This window comes from Hyla sarda, chromosome 4 (genome assembly GCF_029499605.1).
Source record: "Hyla sarda isolate aHylSar1 chromosome 4, aHylSar1.hap1, whole genome shotgun sequence".
NCBI classification, from domain to species: domain Eukaryota; kingdom Metazoa; phylum Chordata; class Amphibia; order Anura; family Hylidae; genus Hyla; species Hyla sarda.
The window spans coordinates 27153783-27180476 of NC_079192.1; the positions used below are offsets into that span (position 1 = coordinate 27153783).

The 26694-nt window shown below is 44.9% G+C and overlaps 1 protein-coding gene across 2 annotated transcripts in view; it reads right to left on the reverse strand.

Moving 5' to 3' along the window:
- Positions 1 to 2599: 2599 nt before the first annotated feature.
- Positions 2600 to 26694, reverse strand: part of LOC130367658 (complement C3-like) — a 120297-nt gene continuing 96202 nt past the window's right edge. For both annotated transcript variants that reach the window (XM_056570215.1, XM_056570214.1), the window contains exons 32-41: positions 23725 to 23815; positions 21830 to 21881; positions 21631 to 21718; positions 19031 to 19120; positions 14817 to 14922; positions 14640 to 14729; positions 12367 to 12453; positions 9884 to 9967; positions 9148 to 9283; positions 2600 to 3076 (exon numbers count right to left, since the gene is read on the reverse strand). In XM_056570215.1, the coding sequence (XP_056426190.1) occupies positions 2938 to 3076; positions 9148 to 9283; positions 9884 to 9967; positions 12367 to 12453; positions 14640 to 14729; positions 14817 to 14922; positions 19031 to 19120; positions 21631 to 21718; positions 21830 to 21881; positions 23725 to 23815 (963 nt within the window). In that variant the 3' untranslated portion in view covers positions 2600 to 2937. The remainder of the gene's footprint in view (positions 3077 to 9147; positions 9284 to 9883; positions 9968 to 12366; positions 12454 to 14639; positions 14730 to 14816; positions 14923 to 19030; positions 19121 to 21630; positions 21719 to 21829; positions 21882 to 23724; positions 23816 to 26694) is intronic.

Sequence of the window (26694 nt, forward strand, 5' to 3'; positions counted from 1 at the left end):
TCCAGAGTAGAAGAGGTTTGCTATGGGGATTTGCTTCTACTCTGGCCAGTTCCCAAGAGAGGTGTCATCAGAGAGCGCTTAGACAGAAAAGAACAACTCAACTTCAGCAGCTCATAAGTACTGAAAGGGTTAAGATTTTTTAATAGAAGTAATATACAAATTTGTTTCACTTTCTGGAGCCAGTTGGTAGATAAAAAATGTTTTTTCCCGGAATACCCCTTTAATCCTCTTCTATCATTCACAAGCAGGCTCAATGAATTGTTCTAATTGTTATTCTCTAACTATTTTGGACTTTTTTTTTTTTGGGGGGGGGGGGGGGGGGGGGTTGGGATGTGTGTTTTTGTGGGGGTTGGTATGCCCCTCCCCCTAGTGATAATATATGAAGCACATGAGTGATTGGTGGAAATGAATGCAACCGGAGCCTTTCAGACTCCTCCTGAGGGTGCACACTGCGCCTGACAGGTAAATCAAGGTTTCCCACTTATTTCCCACCACCCATGTTCTCGGCATCTTACCCTAATCCACATTGTTCAATCCAGTGCACTTTGTCCATCACTATGCCATTGCATAGCAGAGAGGAGTAGTTGCTGTACAGTGATATGCCAGACAAATAAGGAGAGGAAGCATAGGTGTGTGTACTACTGCCAAAGAGCCCAGCTTTGAAATGTAGAGAATGAGAAATAGCTGTGCACCTTGGAGGTGCTCAGGGGTTCAATAACAGCAGTGAATGGTTAATTTAACAAAACAATGCAGGTATTTAAAATGCTTTTTAAAACATTCATATGCAGTGTCCCACCTCATGAATTTCCAGTGCTACTTGGTTGTTGGAAAGGTCAAACCCCAATGCAATGTATTGCTGTATAATTATGTTATTTGTTCGTTACGCAGTTGCCAATTTACAATGCTTTTGTGTAATTCGTATGCAATGTATGTTGTGTACATTGCTGCCACCTAGTGGTACTTTTGTAGCATACAAGCGCCATCGGTCACAGAGATAGAAAGCCCTGGAAGGTCCCTGCTCAATCAACCAATCCCCTCTTTAGATGACAGGAAAATTGTCAGTCCGTAGCAGTGTTTACCAACCAGTGTGCCTCCATCTGACGTAAAACTACAACTCCCAGAATGCTGGGAGTTGTAGTTTCACAACAGCTGGAGGCCCAATAATTGGGAAACACTGCTTACTCTAATGTAGTAAAAGTTAGAGTTCAGTTCAGTGTAGAGAGAGACCCCGGGCACATGGGACCACAGCCCAATGAAGACTACCAGAAACCCAAGAGTACCTGTCCTAAGAGGTCATAACCAGTTGTGTGGTTTATGCTGTGTTATTTATTGTGTTCAGTTTTGTGGTTTATTCTGTGTTCAGGTGTGTGGTTTGTTTTGTTTAGTTGTATGGTTTATGATGTGTGGTTTATGTTGTGTTCAGTATCGTGGTTTTGTTGTGTTCAGTTTCGTGGTTTTGTTGTGTTCAGTTTTGAGGTTTATGTTGTGTTTAGTTTTGTGGTTTATGCTGTGTTCAGTTGTGTGGTTTATGTTGCATTCAGGTACGTGGTATATGCTTTGTTCAGTTTTGTGGTTTATGTTGTGTTCACTTTCGTGGTTTATGCTGTGTTCAGCTGTGTGGTTTATGTTGTCTTCAGTTGTGTGGTTTGTGCTATGTTCAGTTGTGTGGTTTGTGCTATGTTCAGTCGTGTGGTTTATGCTGTGTTCAGGTGTGTGGTTTATGTTGTCTTCAGATGTGTGGTTTCTGTTATGTTTAGGTGTGTGGGTTATGCTGTGTTCATTTGTTTAGGTTAGACTGTGTTCAGTTGTGTGGTTTATGCTGTATTTATGTTGTGTTCAGGTGTGTGGTTTATGTTATGTTCAGTTGTGTGGTTTATGCTGTGTTCATTTTCGTGGTTTATGTTGTGTTTATGTTGTGTTCAGTTGTTTTGGTTACGCTGTGTTCAGTTGTGTGGTTTATGCTGTGTTCAGTTGTTCAGGTTAGACTGTGTTAAGTTGTGTGGTTTATGCTGTGTTCAGTTGTGTGGTTTATGCTGTATTTATGTTGTGTTCAGGTGTGTGGTTTATGTTGTGTTCAGGTGTGTGGTTTATGTTGTGTTCAGGAGTGTGGTTTATGTTGTATTTATGTTGTGTTCAGGTGTGTGGTTTATGTTGTGTTCAGGAGTGTGGTTTATGTTGTGTTCAGGTGTGTGGTTTATGCTGTGTTCAGGTGTGTGGTTTATGCTGTATTTATGTTGTGTTTAGGTGTGTGGTTTATGTAGTGTTCAGGTGTGTGGTTTATGTTGTGTTCAGGTGTGTGGTTTATGTTGTGTTCAGGAGTGTGGTTTATGTTGTATTTATGTTGTGTTCAGGTGTGTGGTTTATGTTGTGTTCAGTTGTGTGGTTTATGCTGTGTTCAGTGGTTTGTGTTTTTCTCTGTTGTGTGGACATATATGGCCCTTCTTTCACACCGTTGTTCCCCATCATGGAGGTCTCTCTTTAGCCTTCACCTTCAGGCCTCTGACATTATTTCAGGACACAAGACAGATGTTCAGTATTTTGAGCTTTGGGGATTTTTTTTAAACTTATTTAGGAAACAGACAATATGAGATCTCCCGGATTAGTGACATTCCGGAGGATCCTGCTGGTCAGACTATGAGGACTGGTGGGGTAGTGGACTCTTATAGAACATGTATCAGCACCGGAGTCTTGTGGTTCTTCACCTTCCCATTTATTAACACATATATTTTCCCTCCAGGTTCCTTATAAGACACATCACTACTTAGAGATAATAGTACAAAGGGGCGGAGCGATGACAACCTCTCCTTCATTTACATGAAAAAGCGATAAAGTCTCCAGTAGATATAAAGAGGCAGGAAGCCTCAGTAAATTGTGGTAACTGGAAGCACAGGACATTAGCGCCCCCTAGCACTGAGCATTATCAGGGTGAAGCCCGCCTCAGGTATTGCAGCCGAACAGTGTCAGGTCATCGATAAAGTTGTAGATTTCTTCACACTCCACCATCTTGGTGGTGGCGCATTCCCTCTTAGTGGGGACAGTTTCAAACCACGTATCACCATTGATGACATAGGACATCCTGAAGAAGGGTAAAAAAAACACAGAAACATGTTACTGCTTTTACTTCAATCTGAATGTGCTGACAATGTATAGTAAGGTATTATGCTGCCACCTACTGATGGAAGCTGGTAATAGGTGAGGGCCCCATTCACTAACATTGTTACAGAGATGTTGCACTGTAGAATGTTTGGTTTATGGAAGGCGCCTTCCTAGCCCCAGCTTCTTCTCTAAAGAGGAAATCCTGCAGGGACGTTCACACATAGACATAAAAGGGGGGACTTAAGACTCTGGCTCTTTTTTTTTTTTTTTTTTTTTGTTTACATCGGCCCTCTTAAGCCCTGTGCATATTATTGCATTTTGCAATGATTTGCTCAAGATCGCAGTAAAATTGCAGCCTAAAATGCATTCAATGATGTCACAGTACAGGGATAATACACAGTGATGTCACAGTACAGAGATAATACACAGTGATGTCACAGTACAGGGATAATACACACACTGATGTCACAGTACTGGGATAATACACAGTGATGTCACAGTACAGGGATAATACACAGTGGTGTCACAGCACAGGAATAATACACACAGTGATGTCACAGTACAGGGATAATACACACAGTGATGCCACAGTACAGGGATAATACACACAGTGATGTCACAGTACAGGGATAATACACAGAGTAATGTCACAGTACAGGGATAATACACACAGTGATGTCACAGTACAGGGATAATACACACAGTGATGTCACAGTACAGGGATAATACACACAGTGATGTCACAGTACAGGGATAATACACACAGTGATGTCACAGTACATAGATAATATACAGTGATGTCACAGTACAGGGATAATACACACAGTGATGTCACAGTACAGGGATAATACACACAGTGATGTCACAGTACAGGGATAATACACACAGCGATGTCACAGTACAGGGATAATACACACAGCGATGTCACAGTACAGGGATCATACACACAGCGATGTCACAGTACAGGGATCATACACACAGCGATGTCACAGTACAGGGATAATACACACAGCGATGTCACAGTACAGGGATAATACACACAGCGATGTCACAGTACAGGGATATTACACACAGCGATGTCACAGTACAGGGATAATATACACAGCGATGTCACAGTACAGGGATAATACACACAGTGATGTCAGAGTACAGGGATAATACACACAGTGATGTCACAGTACAGGGATAATACACACAGTGATGTCACAGTACAGGGATAATACACACAGTGATGTCACAGTACAGGGATCATACACACAGCGATGTCACAGTACAGGGATAATACACACAGCGATGTCACAGTGCTGGGATAATACACACAGCGATGTCACAGTGCTGGGATGATACACACAGCGATGTCACAGTACAGGGATAATATACACAGCGATGTCACAGTACAGGGATAATACACACAGTGATGTCACAGTACAGGAATAATACACACAGCGATGTCACAGTACAGGGATAATATACACAGCAATGTCACAGTACAGGGATAATACACACAGTGATGTCACAGTACAGGGATAATACACACAGTGATGTCACAGTACAGGGATAATACAAAGTGATGTCACAGTACAGGGATAATATACACAGTGATGTCACAGTACAGGGATAATAAACACAGTGATGTCACAGTACAGGGCTAATACACAGTGATGTCACAGTACAGGGATAATACACACAGCGATGTCACAGTACAGGGATAATACACACAGCGATGTCACAGTACAGGGATAATATACACAGCGATATCACAGTACAGGGATAATACACACAGCGATGTCACAGTACATGGATAATACACACAGTGATGTCACAGTACAGGGATAATACACACAGTGATGTCACAGTACAGGGATAATACACACAGTGATGTCACAGTACAGGGATAATACACACAGTGATGTCACAGTACAGGGATAATACACACAGTGATGTCACAGTACAGGGATAATACACACAGTAATGTCACAGTACAGGGATAATACACACAGTGATGTCACAGTACAGGGATAATATACACAGTGATGTCACAGTACAGGGATAATACAAAGTGATGTCACAGTACAGGGATAATATACACAGTGATGTCACAGTACAGGGATAATAAACACAGTGATGTCACAGTACAGGGATAATACACAGTGATGTCACAGTACAGGGATAATACACACAGTGATGTCACAGTACAGGGATAATAAACACAGTGATGTCACAGTACAGGGATAATACACAGTGATGTCACAGTACAGGGATAATACACACAGTGATGTCACAGTACAGGGATAATACACACAGTGATGTCACAGTACAATGATAATACACAGTGATGTCACAGTACAGGGATAATAGATATAGTGATGTCACAGTACAGGGATAATAGATATGGTGACGTCACAGTACAGGGATAATACACACAGTGATGTCACAGTACAGGGATAATATACACAGTGATGTCACAGTACAGGGATAATACACAGTGATGTCACAGTACAGGGATAATACACACAGTGATGTCACAGTACAGGATAATACACACAGTGATGTCACAGTACAGGGATAATACACAGTGATGTCACGGTACAGGGATAATACACACAGTGATGTCACAGTACAGGATAATACACACAGTGATGTCACAGTACAGGGATAATACACACAGTGATGTCACAGTACAGGGATAATACACACAGTGATGTCACAGTACAGGGATAATACACACACAGTGATGTCACAGTATAGGGATAATACACACACAGTGATGTCACAGTATAGGGATAATACACACAGTAATGTCCCAGTACAGGGATAATACACACAGTAATGTCACAGTACAGGGATAATACACACAGTAATGTCACAGTACAGGGATAATACACACAGTGATGTCACAGTACAGGGATAATACACACAGTGATTTTTCTTGAGCCCATGCCCTCCAAAATGTCTGTGCACGTCCTTGGTCTCCACTCTGGAGACCAGGAAGGTGGAGGAGTTCCTGGTCTCCACTCTTTCCATTATCTAGGCCTCCCTACTCGGGCATGCTTGGAATTACTACAGAGACTCATTTTAAGAGCCTATAAGTGGTGGAATATGTTAAAGGGGTACTCCGGTGGAAAACATTTTTTTTTTTAAATCAACTGGTGCCAGAAAGTTAAACAGATTTGTAAATTACTTCTATTAATAAATCCTAATCCTTCCAGTACTTATCAGATGCTGTATGCTCCAGAGGAAGTTCTTTTCTTTATGAAGTTCTTTTCTGTCTGACCATATTGCTCTCTGCTGACATCTCTGTCCAAAGCAGGAGAGGTTTGCTATGAAGATTTGCTCCTACTCTGGACAGTTCCTGACATGGACAGAGGTGTCAGCAGAGAGCACTGTGGTCAGACTGAAAGGAAATTAAAAAAGAAAAGGTCTTCCTCTGTAGTATACAGCAGCTGATAAGTACTGGAAGGATTAAGATTTTTTTAAATAGAAGTAATTTACAAATCTGTTTAACTTTCTGGACCCAGTTGATTTTTAAGAAAATGTTGTTCACCGGAGTGCCTCAGCGTTCGGAGCGTTTTGTTCTGAACGCTGGGTGCGGGCTGCGGGGGTCGTGACGTCACGGCCACACCCCTCATGATGTCACGCCCCCTCAATGCAAGTCTATGGAAGGGGGCGTGGCAGCTGCCACGCCCCCTTCCATAGACTTGCATTGAGGGGGTTTGGCGTGATACCACGAGGGGCGTGTCCGTGACCTCATGACCCCCGCAGCCCGCACCCAGCGTTCAGAACAAAATGAATTTGAGAAATGAAGTTTGTAGAATTAACCCATAACAAGTCTAGTAACTTGAGCTGGAGGCCAGGCCTAGAGACATTGGGGCAGATTTATCAAAACCTGAGAAGAGGAAAAGTTGCCCAGTTGCCCATAGCAACCAATCAGATCGCTTCTTTCAGTTTGCAGAGGCCTTGTTAAAAATGAAAGTAGCGATCTGATTGGTTGCTATGGGCAACTCAGCCACTTTTCCTCTGGACAGGTTGTGATAAATCTCCCCCATTGTGGCTATTACTGTACATCACACATTCAGTCCCACAGTGGACTATGTATATACCCGCCGGGAGCCAACCAGTGAAGATATTCAGGACTAATACCAACACCCCACACATACCCTACTGTACTTTACCTAAGGGGTACCTTCTCATTCCCGCTATTCTGCCAAGTTAGGCTGCATTCACACTTCGTTTTTACGTTACGGGTGCCGGAACCGGATGGGGGAGGGGCAAACCGTGCTCTCCCGTACCCCAGACGGACCAGCGCTGAACTCCATTTACTTTAATGAGCCGACCGGAGTCAAACGGTGAACTCTGTTCGGCTCATTTTTGACCCGTATGTGGTTTCCTGACCGGACCTGAAACAGTAGTATAGTACGGTTTTAGGTCCGGTCACAAAACTGGATACAGGTCAAAAATGAGTCGACCGGAGTCACCGTTTGACTCCGGTCGGCTCATTAAAGTAAATGGAGTTCAGCGCTGGTCTGGCTGGGGTACGGGAGAGCCCGGTTTGCTCCTCCCCCAGCCGGATCCGGCACCCGTAATGTAAAAACGAAGTGTGAATGCAGCCTTAAAGGGGTATTCCGGGCAAAAACATCTTATCCCCTATCGAAAGGATAGGGGATAAGATGTCTGATCGCGGGGGAACCCCCCGCAATCTCCCAGCAGCAGCCCGCATTCTATGCGTAGCTGCGTCTGAAGTTTCGGCAACCGAGAAGGGAACGTCACACCACGCCCCCTCCATTATCCAGGAAAAACTGTTTTATATATATATATATATATATATATATATATATATATATATATATATATATATATATATATATATATAAATCAACTGGCTCCAGAAAGTTAAACAGATTTGTAAATGACTTCTATTAAAAAATCTTAATCCTTTCAGTACTTATGAGCTGCTGAAGTTGAGTTGTTCTTTTCTGTCTAACTTCTTCTGATGACACCTGTCTCGGGAACTGTCCAGAGTAAAAACAAATCCCCATAGCAAATCTCTTCTACTCTGTGCAGTTCCTGAGACAAGCAGAGATGTCAACAGAGAGCACTGTTGCCAGACAGAAAACAACAACTCAACTTCAGCAGCTGATCATTATTGGAAGGATTAAGATTTTTTAATAGAAGTAATTTACAAATCTGATGAAAGGTCACATGACCTGAAACACGTCATGCTTGGCGCTGACTCCTGGAATTTTAAACGTTTGTCTTATTAAAGTCTCTCCATGTCGATGATTTTAACGTGGTTCTAATGAAGGTGAAGTTTCTTAATCGCTGGCATCTACCTGCTTTCCTAATTTACAAATCTGTTTAACTTTCTGGAGCTAGTTGATATATAAAAAAAAGTTTTTCCCTGGAATACCCCTTTAAAGGGGAACTCCGCTCCTAGACATCACACCCCTATCCTTTGGATAGGGGATAGGATGTCTGATTGCCGGGGACCCTCAGCAATCTTGGCTGCAGCACCCTAGACATCCGGTGCGCAGAGCGAACTTCGCTCCGTGCCGGATGACTGTCGAAGCGGGGCAGAGGCTTGTGACGTCATAGCCACGCCCCGCTCGTGAAGTCACGGCCACAAACCCTCAATGCAAGTCTATGGGAGGGGGTGTGACGGCCGTCACGCCCCCTCCCATAGACTTGCATTGAAGGGCCGTGACGTCACGGTATGGCTATGATGTCACAAGCCTCCGGCGCTGCACCCGATGCTCTAAGCGAGTGCCAGGTGAAGTAGGGAGATTGCAGGGGTCCTTTGGATAGGGGAGAAGATGTCCAGGGGCGGAGAACCCCTTTAAGTCCTGCAGGAACACATGGGAATGGAGTTCCTGCTGTGAAAAAGTGCAGGAACACTGTTCCCACTAGCAAGAGTCCTGCAGGACCAGCCCTCGCGTGGAAATCTTCGGTGAATACCCAAACTTTTTTTTCCTAGGACTTGACCCCTACATCCATCCATCCATCCGTCCACTTGTATTATAAGACCTTTGTATGCGGACATTTCTTTATACTTACTCATTTTTCATTTCCCAGATATCCTGACTGCGCCCCCAGATGATGTAGGTCCGGCCAACGTTGACCTTCACCGAGTCTCTGCAGCTTCTGTGGATAAAAAACCTCCGCTTGGTGCCATCTTTTACCTCATCGGTTCCTGTACAGAGAACATTGGGAAGGTGAGATTATACGGAAAAGTATTTAAAGGGGTACTCTACTGGAAAACATTTTTTTTATCAACTGGTGCCAAAAAGTTAAACAGATTTGTAAATTACTTCTATTAAAAAATCGTAATCCTTCCAGTACTTATCAGCTGCTGTATGCTCCACAGGAAGTTCTTTTCTTTTTGAATTTCCTTTCTGTCTGACCACAGTGCTCTCTGCTGACACCTCTGTCCATTTCAGGAACTGTCCAGAGTAGGAGCAAATCCCCATAGAAAACCTATCTTGCTCTGGACAGTTCCTGACATGGACAGAGGTGTCAGCAGAGAGCACTGTGGTCAGACAGAAAGGAAATTCAAAAAGAAAAGAACTTCCTCTGGAACATAAAGCAGCTGATAAGTACTGGAAGGATTAAGATTTTTTTTATAGAAGTAATTTACAAATCTGTTTAACTTTCTGTCATCAGTTGATTAAAAAAAAAATAATAATAGTTTTCCACCTTTGCAAACTCCCCGTTTTAGTGTTTTCAGTTATTTTAATGGAGGAGCAGTTGTCTGGCAGTAAATTGCTATACACACTGAGGCGGATTTACTTACCCAGCTTGACAACACGTGTGATTTCCATGGTGAAGATGTCGTACGCCCCAGTTTTATTAATGTTTTCCAGTTTGCACTCATAGACTAAAGGGAAGAGAGATAATATATCCATCATAACCTCGAGATTAGAATTTTTAAGACAGAAATTCTAGGGCTCCATGGCATCATTGGGTCATCTGCTGGTTGCCGTAAAATTTTAGTAGCCGCAAGGTTTCCAAATAGGGGAGAAGTTAAGACAATTTTAAGAATTCCATTATGCAGGTTGGGAAATGTTGCCATGGATCATCACCGGGCACCATGCCCATGAGAAGCAGCAAACCTGCGGCAATCTGGTGCTCAATGATGCCTTGTCATTGCTATGTGCACTCTACACCCTCGGCATGTTTTACCACGTGCCCGTAGCTTTGTCAAGGGGCAATGGTCCACATTGCCAGTGCCATATGGACCTCAACTGCAGTTATTGCTCTTGTGAACAAGGTGAGTGTGGCCCGAAATAATAGAATGGGTTAGGACATGACAGTACCATGGCTTAGTACAGTCTGAGTAATATAGCTTCCATAGGGATCAATGAGGGCCTATTGTATCTCTGTATGCCTCTATATCATCATATTGCTTCATAATATAGTTCCGTAAGGACATAGGACCTCCATACAGGTAAATGTGATTTTATCACAGGACAGGAGACTCCCATTATGCTTTAAATCTTTCTTTACTGATAGACAGCAGAAAATAGAGGGTTAATTTTAACAAGTAAAAAGAAAAAAACTTTTAAAGATGAGTAACATAGATATATCCTGCAATAGTCTGCTGGCGCCACCTACTGTGTAAAAAGCATTACTACAGTATCCTTTTGAAAGGTTTGAAAAAACTTAAAGCTTCTCAAAAAAGAAGGCATCTCAATACGGTTCCCAAAATTAAAGGGGTACTCAGCGTTTGGGACAAACTGTTCCGATTGTTGGAGCTGGCGCCAGGAGCTCGTGACGTAATAGTCGCGCCCCCTCATGACGTCAGGCCCCGATCCCTCAGTGCAAGTCTATATTTGCTGCTATCTATCAGTAAAGAAAGATTTAAAGCATAATGCTCATCTCCTGTCCTTAATAAAATCTATATTTTCGGTCACCAAGGGTAGGAAAATCTTTAATTTTGCCTTGTGTTTAGATGGGAACTAATAAATATGATATAGGCTGTGGGGCATCCCAATATGGCCAACCTAGGACAACCTGCCAGGCTTAGTAGAATCTATACGACCTTCTATATATGGTCTTAATTCCACCATGTTTTTAGCAGAGTCTTGGTAGACAGAACTTCCCCGAGCATAAAGATTCAGTTTCCTGACTTCCCACTGAGGAATTCAAGAGGAATAATTTCGGTCAGGAAATTGTTGCCTTCTATCATTTTATCCATCAAGCGGAATTCAAGCGGAATTTCCATGCGGAAATGAAGAGGAATGAAGGAGGAGGCTATTTAATTCTACTTTTCTGAATTCTGCTTGAATTCCGCTTGAATTGCGCTTGAAAACGATGTGGGGCAGAAAATTTTTTACCATTGACTTCTATTGGATTCTGCTTGCTGATTCCGCTTGAAGAATGAACATGTTCTTTCTTCAAGGGGAAAGGAATTCAGCGTCGGAATTCCGCTAGCAGAATTTCCGCAGTGTGAACAGGACAGCGGAAAAAACATTAAAGTTAATGGGCAGAGGAGATGTGAATTAATTTGGAGCGGAGAATTCAAGAGGAATTTCTCGAGTGTGAACAAGCCCTAAAAGGGGTACTCCTTTGGACAGGGGATAAGATGTCTGATCGCAGGGGTCCCACTGCTGGGGACCCCCGTGATCTCAGCTGCGGCACCCCAGACATCTGGTGCACGGAGAAAACTTCGCTCCGTGATGTATGACTGGTGATGCAGGGGGTGATGACGTCACGGCCACGCCCCACTTGTGATGTCAAGGCCACGCCCCGGTGGTGATGTCATGGCCACAACCCCTCAAAGCAAGTCTATGTGAGGGGGCATGATGCCCGTCACGCCCCCTCCCATAGACTTGAATTGAGGGGGGGGGGTGGCCGTGAGGTCACCAGCCTCCGGTGCTGCACCCAACGTTCTAAACGAACACCGGGTGCAGCAGAGAGATTGCGAGGGTCCCCAGCAGTGGTACCCCCAGCGATCAGACATCTTATCCCCTATCCCTTTGATAGGGGATAAGATGTCTAGGGGTGGAGTACTCCTTTAACCCTGTATCTTAGTACTATGGCCAAGACAGAATGACCTACAGTCACCTCCTTGGCATTAGACATATATGTAGGGAGCCTCTATACTTTCCTGTGTATAGATATATGTAAAAGAAGACGCATGGATCTGGCACAGACATCATCTACGCATCTCCAAGAAGACCCAACCACCCACTAGGACATCAGAAAGAACCACCATGCATATGGCCAAGAGGGCTTCCAACCAGCTCGATAAGACAAGTAGAAGAGTCTGCTCACCATAGTCCACCCCATGTTTACAGGCCGCATCTACTCGATCTTTAGAGGTTAACTTTAGCTTGTGGACGTTCTTGAGGTTGCATCTTTCTGTAAGAGAAAAGTTTTGTTAGGTGTCAGGTTCATCTCATGTTGGGGAAAGTTGTCGAGACCCGAGCTCTCCCAATGATTTGTAGCTGTAAAGCATTCTTCATGTAAATGAGATATTGGTATATACCAACAATATGAGCCTAGGCTTCTCTTTTTTTCTTTGGATGCTCATCCACACTTAAAGGGGTACTCCGGTGAAAACCTTTTTTCTTTTAAATCAACTGGTGGCAAAAAGTTAAACTTATTTGTAAATTACTTCTATTAAAAAATCTTAATCCTTCCTGTACTTATTAGCTGCTGAATACTACAGAGGAAATTCTTTTCTTTTTGGAATGCTCTCTGATGACATCACGAGCACAGTGCTCTCTGCTGACGTTATTATAATAATAATAACGCTTTATTTATTGTTGTTATTGTATTGTGGTGCTAACCACTGAGCCACCACGCTGCCCTTAGCATACATCTGCTATGCATGGTTGCTAAAATGGACAGATATGTCAGCAGAGAGCACTGTGCTCGTGATGTCATCAATGTTCCAAAAAGAAAGGAATTTTCTCTGTAGCATTCAGCAGCTAATAAGTACAGGAAGAATTAAGATTTTTTAATAGAAGTAATTTACAAATATGTTTAACTTTCTGTCACCAGTTGATTTAAAAGAAAAAAGGTTTTCACCGGAGTACCCCTTTAAAGAAAACTTTTTTTTTTTTTTTTTTTTTTATCAACTGGTGCCAGAAAATTAAACAGATTTGTAAATTACTTCTATTAAAAATCTTAATCCTTCCAGTACTTATTAGCTGCTGAATACTAAAGAGGAAATTCTTTTCTTTTTGGAACACAGAGCTCTCTGCTGAATCATGAGCACAGTGCTCTCTGCTGACATCTCTGTTCATTTTAAGAACTGTCCAGAGTAGGAGAAAATCCACATAGCAAACATATGCTGCTCTGGACAGATCCTAAAATCGACAGAGATGTCAGCAGAGAGCACTGTGATCAGACAGAAAGGAAATTCAGAAAGAAAAGAAATGTGGAACATACAGGTGCTGATAAGTACTGGAAGGATTAACATTTTTAAATAGAAGTAATTTACAAATCTGTTTAACTTTCTAGTGGATTTAAAAAAATTTTTTCCCCACCGGAGTACCCCTTTAAAGAGGTACTCCAGTGGAAAACATTTTTTTTTTTAAATCAACTTCTATTTCTATTTTTAAATTACTTCTATTTAAAAATCGTAATCCTTCCAGTACTTATCAGCTATTGTATGCTCCACAGGAAGTTATTTTCTTTTTTAATTTCTTTTCTGCCTGACCACAGTGCTCTCTGATGACACCTCTGTCCATTTTAGGAACTGTCCAGAGTAGAAGAAAATCCCCATAGCAAACATATCCTGCTCTGGGCAGTTCCTGACACGGACAGAGGTGTCAGCAGAGAGCACTGTGATCAGACAGAAAGGAAATTCAAAAATAAAAGAACTTCCTGTGGAGCATTCAGCAGCTGATAAGCACTGGAAGGATTAAAATTTTTAAATAGACGTAATTTACAAATCTGTTTAACTTTCTGGCACTAGTTGATTTTGATTTTTTTTTTCCAAAGGAAGTTCTTTTCTTTTTGAATTTCTTTTCTGTCTGACCACAGTGCTCTCTCCTGACACCTCTGTCCATGTCAGGAACTGTCCAGAGTAGAAGCAAATCCCCATAGCAAACCTATCCTGCTCTGAACAGTTCCTGACACGGACAGAGGTGTCAGCAGAGAGCATTGTGATCAGACAGAAAGGAAATTCAAAAAAGAAAATAACTTCCTGTGGAGCTACAGCAGCTGATAAGTACTGGAAGGATTAACATTTTTAAATAGACATAATTTACAAATCTGTTTAACTTTCTGGCACTAGTTGATTTTGAAAAATTATAAAGCAGTGTTTCCCAACCAGGGTGGCAAAACTACAACTCCCAGCATGCCCGGACAGCCGAAGGCTGTCCGGGTATGCTGGGAATTGTAGTTTTGCCACAGCTGGAGGTACCCTGGTTGGGAAATACTGGCATAAAGAGTCGTCCAGGAAAAGCGCAAAGGTAGCAGATGCCGTGCAGGGGGCCCCAAAAGTTTTTGTTTTGCAATGTAAAAATATATCAGGGTAACAACGACCAAATTACACTTGGTGTTGATTTAGCAATTGGACGTGAAACACACTGTACCTGAAATACAGTGACACTCGGCGTCCTTGCAGATCTTCCTCAGCTCTCCCTCTTCTTCAGTCGGATGATAAAACTTGGTACAGCGGTTTTCTATGTAACAAGAAAGACATTTCGGGTTACCCCCTAATGGTCAATGTGATGTCATAAGTAGAGTATATACGGAAGTTCAGAAGGTACCCAGAGCGTAATATTCGTAGATGGTGACCGCCGATGGCTGTAAGATTCCCACTTCGAAATTCTGATGGATCTTGAACTTCAGACAGTCGGTTTCGGAATGGGATACCTAAACAAATTGGTGGAAATCGAAAGAACATGAATGTAGGTACCAACAGAGGGAACTATAGATAAGGACGAAAATGATGTCATACGCTACCCCACCTTCACCAGGGGACAAAAGGAGATCCTACAGTAAGGCCAATTGATACCACGGCTACTTTCCTATTCTACCCTCTCTCTCTTCTGCTCAGGGCTGGCTCTGCCTATAGGCAAAATAGGCAGCTGCCTAGAGCGCCCTCTTGGGGGGGGGGGGGGTGCGCTGCTCTGCCTGCCGCCAGAAATGTATCCAGCCAGCATCCAAACCACCCCTCACAGCCAGCACCGCTCCCCCATTGCTGGAGATTACATAAGGAGCAGGTTTGTTACAGTGTGTCACCCCAGTAGTAAGGAGATTGCATGAGGATGAGGTTTGTTACAGTGTGTCACCCAATTAGTAAGGAGATTACATGAGGAGGAGGTTTGTTACAGTGTTACCCCAGTAGTAAGGAGATTACATGAGGAGGTTTGTTACAGTGTGTCACCCAATTAGTAAGGAGATTACATGAGGAGGAGGTTTGTTACAGTGTGTCACCCCAGTAGTAAGGAGATTACATGGTGAGGAGGTTTGTTACAGTGTGTCACCCAAGTAGTAAGGAGATTACATGAGGAGGAGGTTTGTTACAGTGTGTCACCCCAGTAGTAAGGAGATTACATGAGGAGGAGGTTTGTTACAGTGTGTCACCCCAGTAGTGAGGAGTGTACATGAGGAGGGGGTTTGTTACAGTGTGTCACCCCAGTAGTAAGGAGATTACATGAGGAGGGGGTTTGATACAGTGTGTCACCCCAGTAGTAAGAAGATTACATGAGGAGGGGGTTTGTTATAGTGTGTCACCCCAGTAGTAAGGAGATTACATGAGGAGGCGGTTTGTTACAGTGTGTCACCCCAGTAGTAAGGAGATTACATGGGGAGGAGGTTTGTTACAGTGTGTCACCCCAGTAGTAAGGAGATTACATGAGGAGGGGGTTTGTTACAGTGTGTCACCCCAGTAGTAAGGAGATTACATGGGGAGGAGGTTTGTTACAGTGTGTCACCCCAGTAGTAAGGGGATTACATGAGGAGGGGGTTTGTTACAGTGTGTCACCCCAGTAGTAAGGAGATTACATGAGGAGGGGGTTTGTTACAGTGTGTCACCCCAGTAGTAAGGAGATTACATGAGGAGGGGGTTTGATACAGTGTGTCACCCCAGTAGTAAGGAGATTACACGAGGAGGAGGTTTGTTACAGTGTGTCACCCCAGTAGTAAGAAGATTACATGAGGAGGAGGTTTGATACAGTGTGTCACCCCAGTAGTAAGAAGATTACATGAGGAGGAGGTTTGATACAGTGTGTCACCCCAGTAGTAAGAAGATTACATGAGGAGGAGGTTTGATACAGTGTGTCACCCCAGTAGTAAGAAGATTACATGAGGAGGGGGTTTGTTATAGTGTGTCACACCAGTAGTAAGGAGATTACATGAGGAGGAGGTTTGTTACAGTGTGCCCCCCCCCCCCCAGTAGTAAGGAGATTACATGATTAGGAGGTTTGTTACAGTGTGTCACCCCAGTAGTAAGGTTGGGCATGTCAAAAGGCAGAGACAATGGGCAGAGTCAAGGGGGCGGCAAAATTATCTTTCGCCTAGGTTGGCAGAAATCCTTGCACCAGCCCTGATTCGCTTTCTGTCAGTAGACCTCCAGCAGTGCATTCCTTTATAGTGTCATGAACAAACCCATGTATTGTATGTATGGAGGGAGCTGTATAGAAGAGCGGTGCACAGGCCGTCGGCAGCACCAATAGTGGTTGTTCTAGTGCCTTGTGTGCTCTGGATAGCCCTTCCCCTGATGCTTCTTTGGATATGTTAGAAGGGTTCCTGAGGTGTTCCACTGCATTGGGCTTTCCAATTCCAATTCCATAAGAGGGGTAGCACCAGATTGTCTAAGAAGCACCTTGAAGTATTTTCCCCAACATAACCCTTAAAGGGGTACTTTGGTTGAATTTTTTTTTTTTTTTTTTTATAGACTGGTGCCAGAAATTTACACCGAATGGTAAATTACTTCTATTTAAAAATATTATTCCTTCCAGTACTTATCAGCTGCTGTATACTACAGAGGAATTTCTTTTCTTTTTGAATTTTCTTTCTGTCTGACCACAGTGCTCTCTGCTGACACCTCTGTCCATGTCAGGAACTGTCCAGAGCAGGAGAGGTTTGCTATGGGGATTTGCTCCTACTTTGGACAGTTCCTGACATAGACAGCGGTGTCAGCAGAGAGCACTGTGGTCAGACAGAAAAGAAATTCAAAAAGAAAAGAACTTCCTTTGGAGCATACAGCAGCTGATAAATACTGGAAGGATTAAGATTTTTAAATAGAATTAATTTACAAATCTGTTTAACTTTCTGGCACCAGTTGATTTAAAAAAATAAAAAAAATGTTTTCCAGCGGAGTACCCCTTTAAGCTTGTGACCTTGACCATCATATAACTGCTGGTTACTGTGGGGAAGGAGAGGCCTCTGTAGCCATAGACCACTAAACAGTTCTGTTGCATGGGGATGACCAGGACACCCTATGTAAATTAAATGGCTGGCCCGTTACGACAAGATCAATTGGTTTGGCCAACATTCATCTAATGTGCATGGCAAGTTTAACGTACAGCCCTGCATTGGAATTGGGATCCCATGAGACCCAACTTGTGGGTGGAAATGAGGTTGTTTTGGGTGGTCACAGAATATTCAGAGGGTCCCGCAAAATCCTGCGCAGTGGGCAGATGAAATGACACAAGGGGGTAATAAAATGACAAAAGGGGTGATGAAATGTCACAAGGGGGTGATGAAATGTCACAAGGGGGTGATGAAATGACACAAGGGGGTGATGAAATGACACAAGGGGGTGATGAAATGACACAAGGGGCTGATGAAACGACACAAGGGGTGATGAAATGACAAGGGGTGATGAAATGACAAAGAGGTGATGAAATGACACAAGGGGGTGATGAAATGACACAAGGGGGTGATGAAATGACACAAGGGTGTGATGAAATGACACAAGGGGGTGATGAAATGACATAAGGGGGTGATGAAATGACACAAGGGGGTGATGAAATGACACAAGGGGGTGATGAAATGACACAAGGGGGTGATGAAATGACACAAGGAGGTGATGAAATGACACAAGGGGGTGATGAAATGGCACAAGGGGGTGATGAAATGACAAAAGGGGGTGATGAAATGTCACAAGGGGGTAATACATTTCACAAGGGGGTGATGAAATGGCACAGGGGGGGGGGTGAGGAAATGTGAGGTACTATCTCTAAAAGCTGTGACAAAATGCTTGCGGGGGCGTGTAGGATTGGACACACGTTGCGGCAGGGGGCAGTAATGATCATAAATCCAGCGGGTGCAGGATTAAGAAAACAGTCCTGCGCGGGGCTCTCATTCCATGGGAATACTTGTGCATCCTATGATTTGAATCAGTCACAGGGGGGATATGGGGTAGTTAAAGTAAAAGTTTGGAGGACTGGAAGACTTAAAGTCTTTGACGAACCTATTGATTGAGAAGAAGCAGTAAATTGGGATATTCTGATAAGTTAAAGGGTAACTCCCACCATCATGATTTTTTTTTCTGTCCCTGCCTATTGCCCTTCTATCCCTAACACCCTCTCAGCCTTTATTTTTTTTACTATTTTTAAAATGGCATTTAGTCTGCCTGGTAGTGTGCAGACTTCCAGGCAGACTTCCCCAGCAGGCACCACGTCACTGATGCCTGCTGGGGCCGGCACTTCCGCCCTTAGTTCTCCTAACAGGGTGCCTCCAGCTGTTTCACCACTACAACTCCCAGCATGCCCTGACATCTATTGGCTGTCAGGGTATGCTGGGAGTTGTTGTGGTAAAACAACTGGAGGCACCCAGGACAGGAGTTTCATGGGGGAATGAGTGAGCCAGGAACCGATGCGGAGGGACGGGTGCGGGGGAGACTCTTCCTGCCGCTCTTCCTGCCGCTATCCCTAAGTAGTTATTGGGCAAGATAAACTAAGGCAAGGATCATCGGAAGGCGATCAAGAGTCAAGAAGAGCGATCCCTGCGGGACTCTTGGGTGATCTCTTACCTTGTCCAGGTATAAAATCAAGGATCCTCGTTCGGAACGTTCCGTGTCCATCTCATATTTAGAAATGTATTTGTCCGCTCTATTTGTCAGCTAGAACAAAGCAGAATCAGTTTGCTGTTACATGGTGTATTATGGTATATGTTCAGTAAAAACCCTACAACATTCTAGAATTCTCCCCAAATATCTTACGCTGGCCTGAAGACATTTTGCTGGGATTAGAATGGAATTTTCCGTGCTGATCCATTGGATCATTTACCTCCTTTGTTTCCCAGTAATATACACATATACCGTATTTTTCGCCGTATAAGACGCACTTTTTCTTCCTCAAAACTGGGGGGGGGAAAGTTGGTGCGTCTTATACGGCGAACACACCCCTATTGGGTCGGTCCCTGCGGTCATCAACGGCCGGGACCCGCGGCTAATACAGGACATCACCGATCGCGGTGATGCCCTGTATTAACCCTTCAGACGCGGCGATCAAATGTGACCGCCGCATCTGAAGCGAAAGTGAAAGTAACCCGGCTGCTCAGTCTGGCTGTTCGGGACCGCCGCGGTGAAATCGCGGCGTCCCGAACAGCTTACAGGAAACCGGGAGGGACCTTACCTGCCTCCTCGGTGTCTGCCCCCGGATCCCCTGCATGGCCGGCGCTCTCCTTCGACGTCATCACGTCGTTGCGCACGCTGTACCGTCATTCAATAGGAGCGGCGTGTGTAGCGATGTGATGACTGCGACGGAGAGCGTGGATCCCGGGGAAGAAGACATCCGGAGCGTTGATGACACCAAGGGGACGCGGCGACAGCGATGGAGCGATATCCAGGGCAGCGGTGACGGGTCCGGAGTGGCGGGGATACGTGAGTATTACCTCCTATACCAGTGGTCTTCCACCTGCGGACCTTCAGATGTTGCAAAACTACAACTCCCAGTGTGCCCGGACAGCCGTTGGCTGTCCGGGCATGCTGGGAGTTGTAGTTTTGCAACATCTGGAGGTCCGCAGGTTGAAGATCACTGTTGGGTGCAGAATCTTTTTTTTTTCTAGATTTTGCACCTTTAAAATTGGGTGCGTCTTATACGCCGGTGCGTCCTATAGGGCGAAAAATACGGTATATACAAAAAATCTTGTCCAAAGTACACAATCCCTCCCATTTCCAAATGATCGTTTAGAACGCCAAGTACGGCGCTGGTAACTCGTGACATCACGGCCATGTCCCTCCTGATGTCATACCACACCCCTCAATGTAAGTCTATGGGAAGGGGCGTGACCTCACCAGGGGCGTGGCTGTGACCTCACGAGCCCTGAGTGCTGAAGGGAGATCTTTCCTTTGGAAAGGGGAGAAGATGTCTAGGGGTGGAGTACCCCTTTAAAGGGGTACTCCACTGGCCAGCGTTCTGGACATTTAGTCCCTGCCTCGCCTCCCCATATCATCAGGCCCCGCCCCCACCCATAGACTTGCATTGATGGGGCATGGCCTGATGTCACCAGGGGGCGTGACCAACCCCTGCAGCACGAACACAGGGTTGGGAACTAAATGTTCCGAGCGCTGGCCAGTGGAGTACCCCTTTAAAGGGGTACTCCACTGGCCGACGTGGAACTAAATGTTCCGAACGCTGATTTTGAGCTGCGAATGTCGGTCAATCCCCCTCATGATGTCACAGCCACGCCCCCTCACTGCAAGTCTATGGGAGGGGGTGTGCCGGGGGGGGGGGGTAAGGGGTCAGCCACGCCCACTTGTGACGTCCCAGCTGTCAAGCCCCCTCCCATAGACTTGCATTGAGGGGCGTGGCTGTGGTGTCACGAGGGGGAGTGGCTGACCCAGCACGAAAACAGCGTTCAGAACTAGAGATGAGCCAACTTACAGTAAATTCGATTCTACACGAACTTCTCGGCTCGGCAGTTGATGACTTATCCTGCATAAATTAGTTCAGCTTTCCGGTGCTCCGGTGGGCTGGAAAAGGTGGATACAGTCCTAGGAAAGAGTCTCCTAGGACTGTATCCACCTTTTCCAGCCCACGGGAGCACCTGAAAGCTGAACTAATTTATGCAGGAAAAGTCATCAACCGCCGAGCCGAGAAGTTCGTGACGAATCGAATTTACTGTAAGTTCGCTCATCTCTATTCAGAACATTTTGTTCCATGCTGGCCAGTGGTACTCCCCTTGAAAACATTTTAGGAACTGTCCGCAGCAGGATAGGTTTGCTACGGGGATTTGTTCTTACTTTAGACAGTTCCTAAAATGGACAGAGGTGTCAGCAGAGAGCACTGTGGTCAGACAGAAAGGAAATTCTAAAAGAAAAGAACTTCCTCCGGAACATACAGAAACTGATAAGTACTGGAAGGATTAAGATTTTTAAATAGAAGTAATTAACAAATCTGTTTAACTTTCTGCCACCAGTTGATTTAAAAATAATAAAAAATGTTTTCCAGTGGAGTACCCCTTTAAGGACCGAGTAGATATTGATGCTTATCATGAAAGCTGATTGAGATACGGGTAACAGTGTTCACATCTAAGAATTTCAAGAAACATCCAATACAATATAAAAGTCCAAAAACCTATTTGGTCCCCAAAGCTTTGAATTCGTCTTCCACAATGAGCGTAACAAACCTTGTCCAGATCGTCCATGTCAGGGGTGAAGCCAGTGAGGAGAGTCAGATCCACGAGGGTCATTGTAGAGTCACTGTCTCCAAGGTATCTACAGTAGGAACACAACCGTGAGGTCACAAAGGTCACCAAACCTACATGACAACACTCGTGTCCACAAGTGACACTAATCGGCCCCCACCCCAAATCCCCAAATCCTTACTTCATACAGATGTTTATGAACATAGATTTTATGGCTCCGATTGGTTTCTTAGCTGAAAAACATGTAAATATATATAAGAAAAACATTCAAAAGTGATGACAATCTTTAAAAGTTAAACAGATTTGTGAATTACTTCTATTTAAAAATCTCAATCCTTCCAGTACCTAACAGCTGCTGTATACTACAGAGGAAGCTCTTTTCTTTTTGAATTTCTTTTCTGTGCTCTCTGCTGACACCTCTGTCTACGTCAGGAACTGTCCAGAGCAGGATACGTTTGTAATGGGGGATTTGTTCCTGCTCTGGACAGTTCTTGACATGGACAGAAGTGTCAGCAGAGAGCACGGAAAAGAAATTCAAAAAGAAAAGAACTTCCTCTGGATCATACAGCAGCTGATAAGTAATGGAAGGATTAAGATTTGTAAATAGAAGTCATTTACAAATCTGTTTAACGTTCTGGCACCAGTGGATTTAAAAAAAAAATAATAATAATAATAATAATTTCACCAGAGTGCCCCTTTAAGGTTTTAGACTAAGGTCCAATATTTTACAAACTTTGTGGCAATGACACGAGCAAAAGAAAATAGAGACATTATATAGGCCCCAACTGTGTGAGGGAAAAAGTGGAGCGACTTTCCCACAGTAACCAATCACAGCTCAGCTAAGGAGCTGAGGTAAAGTGAAAGCTGAGCTGTGATTGGTTGCTGTGGGAAAATCTCTCCACTTTCTCCCTCACACAGTTTGATCAATCTGGGCCTATAGGTTTGATGCTTCAAGGAGCCATATTTCTGCTTGACTCCCATGCAAAATCTGTAACAGGGTCTCCACAATGCTTTTCTGAAGGTCTTCTTTCGGACCCCCACCTCTGGTAGCAGGCTTGGTTGTGACGGCTATCTCTGCACCAACAATAGCCGCCATCCCTGTTTGTATTATTAGCCGTGGTCCTTGTGCTGCATTGCGCTTGGTGGTCAAAAGTTAAAGGGGTTAAACAAATGTTTTCAAATCAACTGGTGCCAGAAAGTTAAACAGATTTGTAAATGACTTCTATTAAAACATCTGAATCCTTCCAGTACTTATCAGCTGCTGTATGCTCCAGAGGAAGTTGTGTGCTTCTTTCCAGTCTGCCCACAGTGCTCTCTGTCCATGTCAGGAACTGTCCAGAGCAGGAGAGGTTCGCTATGGGGATTTTCTCCTACTCTGGACAGTTCCTGACACAGACAGAGGTGGCAGCAGAGAGCACTGTGGTCAGGCTAGAAAGAACTACACAACTTCCTCTGGAGCATACAGCGGCTGATAAGTACTGGAAGGATTGTGATTTTTTATAAAGAAGTAATTTACAAATCTGTATTAGGCTGGGTCCACACTACGTTTTGTCGCATACGGCAGGGGGGAGCTAAAAGCTCGCGCTCCCGTATGTTACCGTATGCGCTCCCCTATGTCATTCATTTCAATGAGCCGACCGGAGTGAAACGTTCGGTCCGGTCGGCTCATTTTTGCGCCGTATGCGCTTTTACAACCGGACCTAAAACCGTGGTTGACCACAGTTTTAGGTCCGGTTGTAAAAGCGCATACGGCGCAAAAATGAGCCGACCGGACCGAACGTTTCACTCCAGTCGGCTCATTGAAATGAATGACATACGGGAGCGCATACGGTAACATACGGGAGCGCGAGCTTTTAGCTCCCCCCTGCCGTATGCGCTCCCGTATGGGACAAAACGTAGTGTGGACCCAGCCTTACTTTATGGCACCAATTGATTTGAAAACCTTTTTTTTTTTCCCCTCTACCGGAATAACCCTTTAATTTCCAGGTTGCCGTAATCCATTTTAAAACTTTAGTTTTCCATATTCTTTATTTAGTGACTCTAAATATAGTCTTATTTTTTAGGTAAAATCTTCACCTTTTGGTGCATCCTCAAGCTTCACAGAGAAGTCGAATTTCTTGCATGGGGCGGTTCCTTCAGCTAATGGTGCGTAGTAGACGGACATCACCTGGGACAAGACCGGTCAGACGTAAGATAGGTGTTAGTGGCAAAGAGTGTGAGAAGAGGTGTTGTTATAAGTAATTGCCCCCCCCCCCTCCCAAAACTTATATGGTTGTACCACCTTCTAAAGGAATAATTGCGACCGACCATCTTCTAGAACTGGATACAGTCTCTCACATGGTTATGGAGGAGTCTTCTTGCCATCACGCCCCCCTCCCATAGACATGAATGGAGAAAGCGGGGTGTCACATCACAAGGGGATGTGACCGTCTCGGGGGCAGCGCCTGGCACAGAATACAGGGAGCTGCACCGAGATCGCGGATAGGGGGATAAGATGTCTGGGGCCAGAGTACCCCTTTAAGGTGAGGAGTTTGACTAAGTTGTAGACTAGATCGTTCCAAAATCTTCATTTTTTTGCTACAGTTTTTGGATCATTTTCTTTTGATCCAAGGAGAACACTGAAGGATCTACAGACCTCACTAGGTCAGATAAGGTTAGTAGGTCAATGAAGAAAAAGATCGGCGACTCACCAGAAGTTGCTAGCAGAGTTCTTCTTTATTAAAATACTCACAGATACATAATTAAGGAAGGAGGGTAGTGGGGGGACACTCCCTCCGGAGGAAGCACATCTGTGCGAAACGGAGCTTGGTTGCCATCCAGTTTCCCCCCACTACCCTCCTTCCTTAAAGGGGTACTCCGCCCCTAGACATCTTATCCCCTATCCAAAGGATAGGGGATAAGATGTCAGATCGCCGCGGTCCCGCTGCTGGGGACCCCCCGGGATCCCCGCTGCGGCACCGCGCTATCATTACAGCACAGAGCGAGTTCGCTCTGTGCGTAATGACGGGCGATACGGGGGACGGAGCAGCGTGACGTCATGGCGCCGCCCCTCGTGACATCACGGCCCGTCCCCTTAATGCAAGTCTATGGGAGGGGGCGTGACGACCGCCACGCCCCCTCCCATAGACTTGTATTGAAAGGGGCGGGGCGTGACATCACGAGGGGCGGAGCTGTGATGTAACGATGCTCCGGCCCCTGTACCGCCCATCATTACGTGTAGAGCGAACTCTCTCTGTGCTGTAATGATAGCGCGGTGCCGCAGCGGGGATCCCGGGGGTCCCCAGCAGCAGGACCGCGGCGATCTGACATCTTATCCCCTATCCTTTGGATAGGGGATAAGATGTCTAGGGGCGGAATACCCCTTTAATTATGTATCTGTGAGTATTTTAATAAAGAAGAACTCTGCTAGCAACTTCTGGTGAGTCGCCGATCTTTTTCTTCATTGACTTGCTATACATCTACTACCTACTTCTGATCACAGCACCACCTGCAGTCCACTTCCACCATTTGATCGACGCTCCACAATAGGGCTTGGTGCAGTGCCATCTTGTTTTCCGCAGATAAGGTTAGTATTTAGGATTTAACCATTTAGAAGTGACTGGTCAAGTGGTACCCATTAGAGAATTGCGAAGATCCACGGATGACCAAGAGTAACATAAAGACTTGTCTCATATTTGCCATAAAGACAGTCGAGCATTTTGGGAAACATCTTCTTTTAAAGGGTAGCTCCCACCATCCTATTTTTTTTCGGTCCCTGCCTATTGCCAATCTATCCCTAACCCCCTCCCTGCTTTTAATTTTTATTTTTACTATATTAAAAATGCCTTTTGTCTGCCTGGCAGTGTGCTCACTACCAGGCAGACTTCCCCAGAAGGCACCACGTCACTGATGCCTGCTGGGGGGGGACTTCCGCCCTTAGTTCATCTACACAGGGTGCCTCCAGCTGTTTCACCACTACAACTCCCAGCTTGCCCTGACATCTATTGGCTGTCAGGGTATGCTGGGAGTTGTAGTTTTGAAACAGCTGGAGGCACCCTGTGTAGATAAACTATTAGTTAGTTACATGCGGCGCTAGCCCGTCCCCTCCAACTCTAGAGAAACCTGATTTGAACCCCATTGTGGCCAGACCTTAAAGGGGTACTCCGCCCCTAGACATCTTATCCCCTATCCAAAGGATCTCCGCTGTGGCACCCCAGACATCCGGGGCACGGAGCGAACTTCGCTCCGTGCCGGATGACTGACGATGCAGGGCTGAGGCATGTGACGTCATGGCCACGCCCCGCTCGTGACAACTCGACCACGTCCCCTCAATGAAAGTCTATGGGAGGGGGCGTTGCGGCCCTCCCATAGACTTGCATTGTGGGGGGCGTGGCCGTGACGTCACGAGCCTCCGGCGCTGATCCGGACACTCTAAACAAACGCCGGGTGCAGCAGGGAGATCGCGGGGGTCCCCAGCGATCGGACATCTTATCCCCTATACTTTATACAGGGGATAAGATGTCTAGGGGCGGAGTACCCTTTTAAATGGTCAGTTCATGCTTGGAAGCCTCCAATGAGGCTGAACCCAAGCAATTCTGCAAAGAAGGGTGGCCAAAAGTTCCTCCATAGAAATGTGATCTGATCGCCATGGAAACATCTCTGTCACCATGGACCTGGCTTGTCTCACTCACTGTTATTGATAGGGGGAGGTTATAGGCATCCATTTTCCTTACAGTGGCCTCTGTAGGGGAAAGGTAGCATTACATGATGGCCAATCCATGTGATCCTTGAATGTACTGGGTCTATCAGAGCGGGAGCCATTCTTTCAGCTCTTAGATGGGCTCCTGAAGGGGACCTCCTCTATGATGTCCATATGCACTAACAGAGTGTATAGACTGATGTTTTTTGGCGTGAGACAACCCCTTTAAGTTTTCTTTCGGGGTTACTAAGATGCAAAAATGTATTTTTATGGTCCTGTTTTGTAATTTTTTTTAAATATTATCACCCTTTATGGTAGATGTACACAAAATAGTCTATTACCAAGTATTATTAGTTTCAACACTCCCA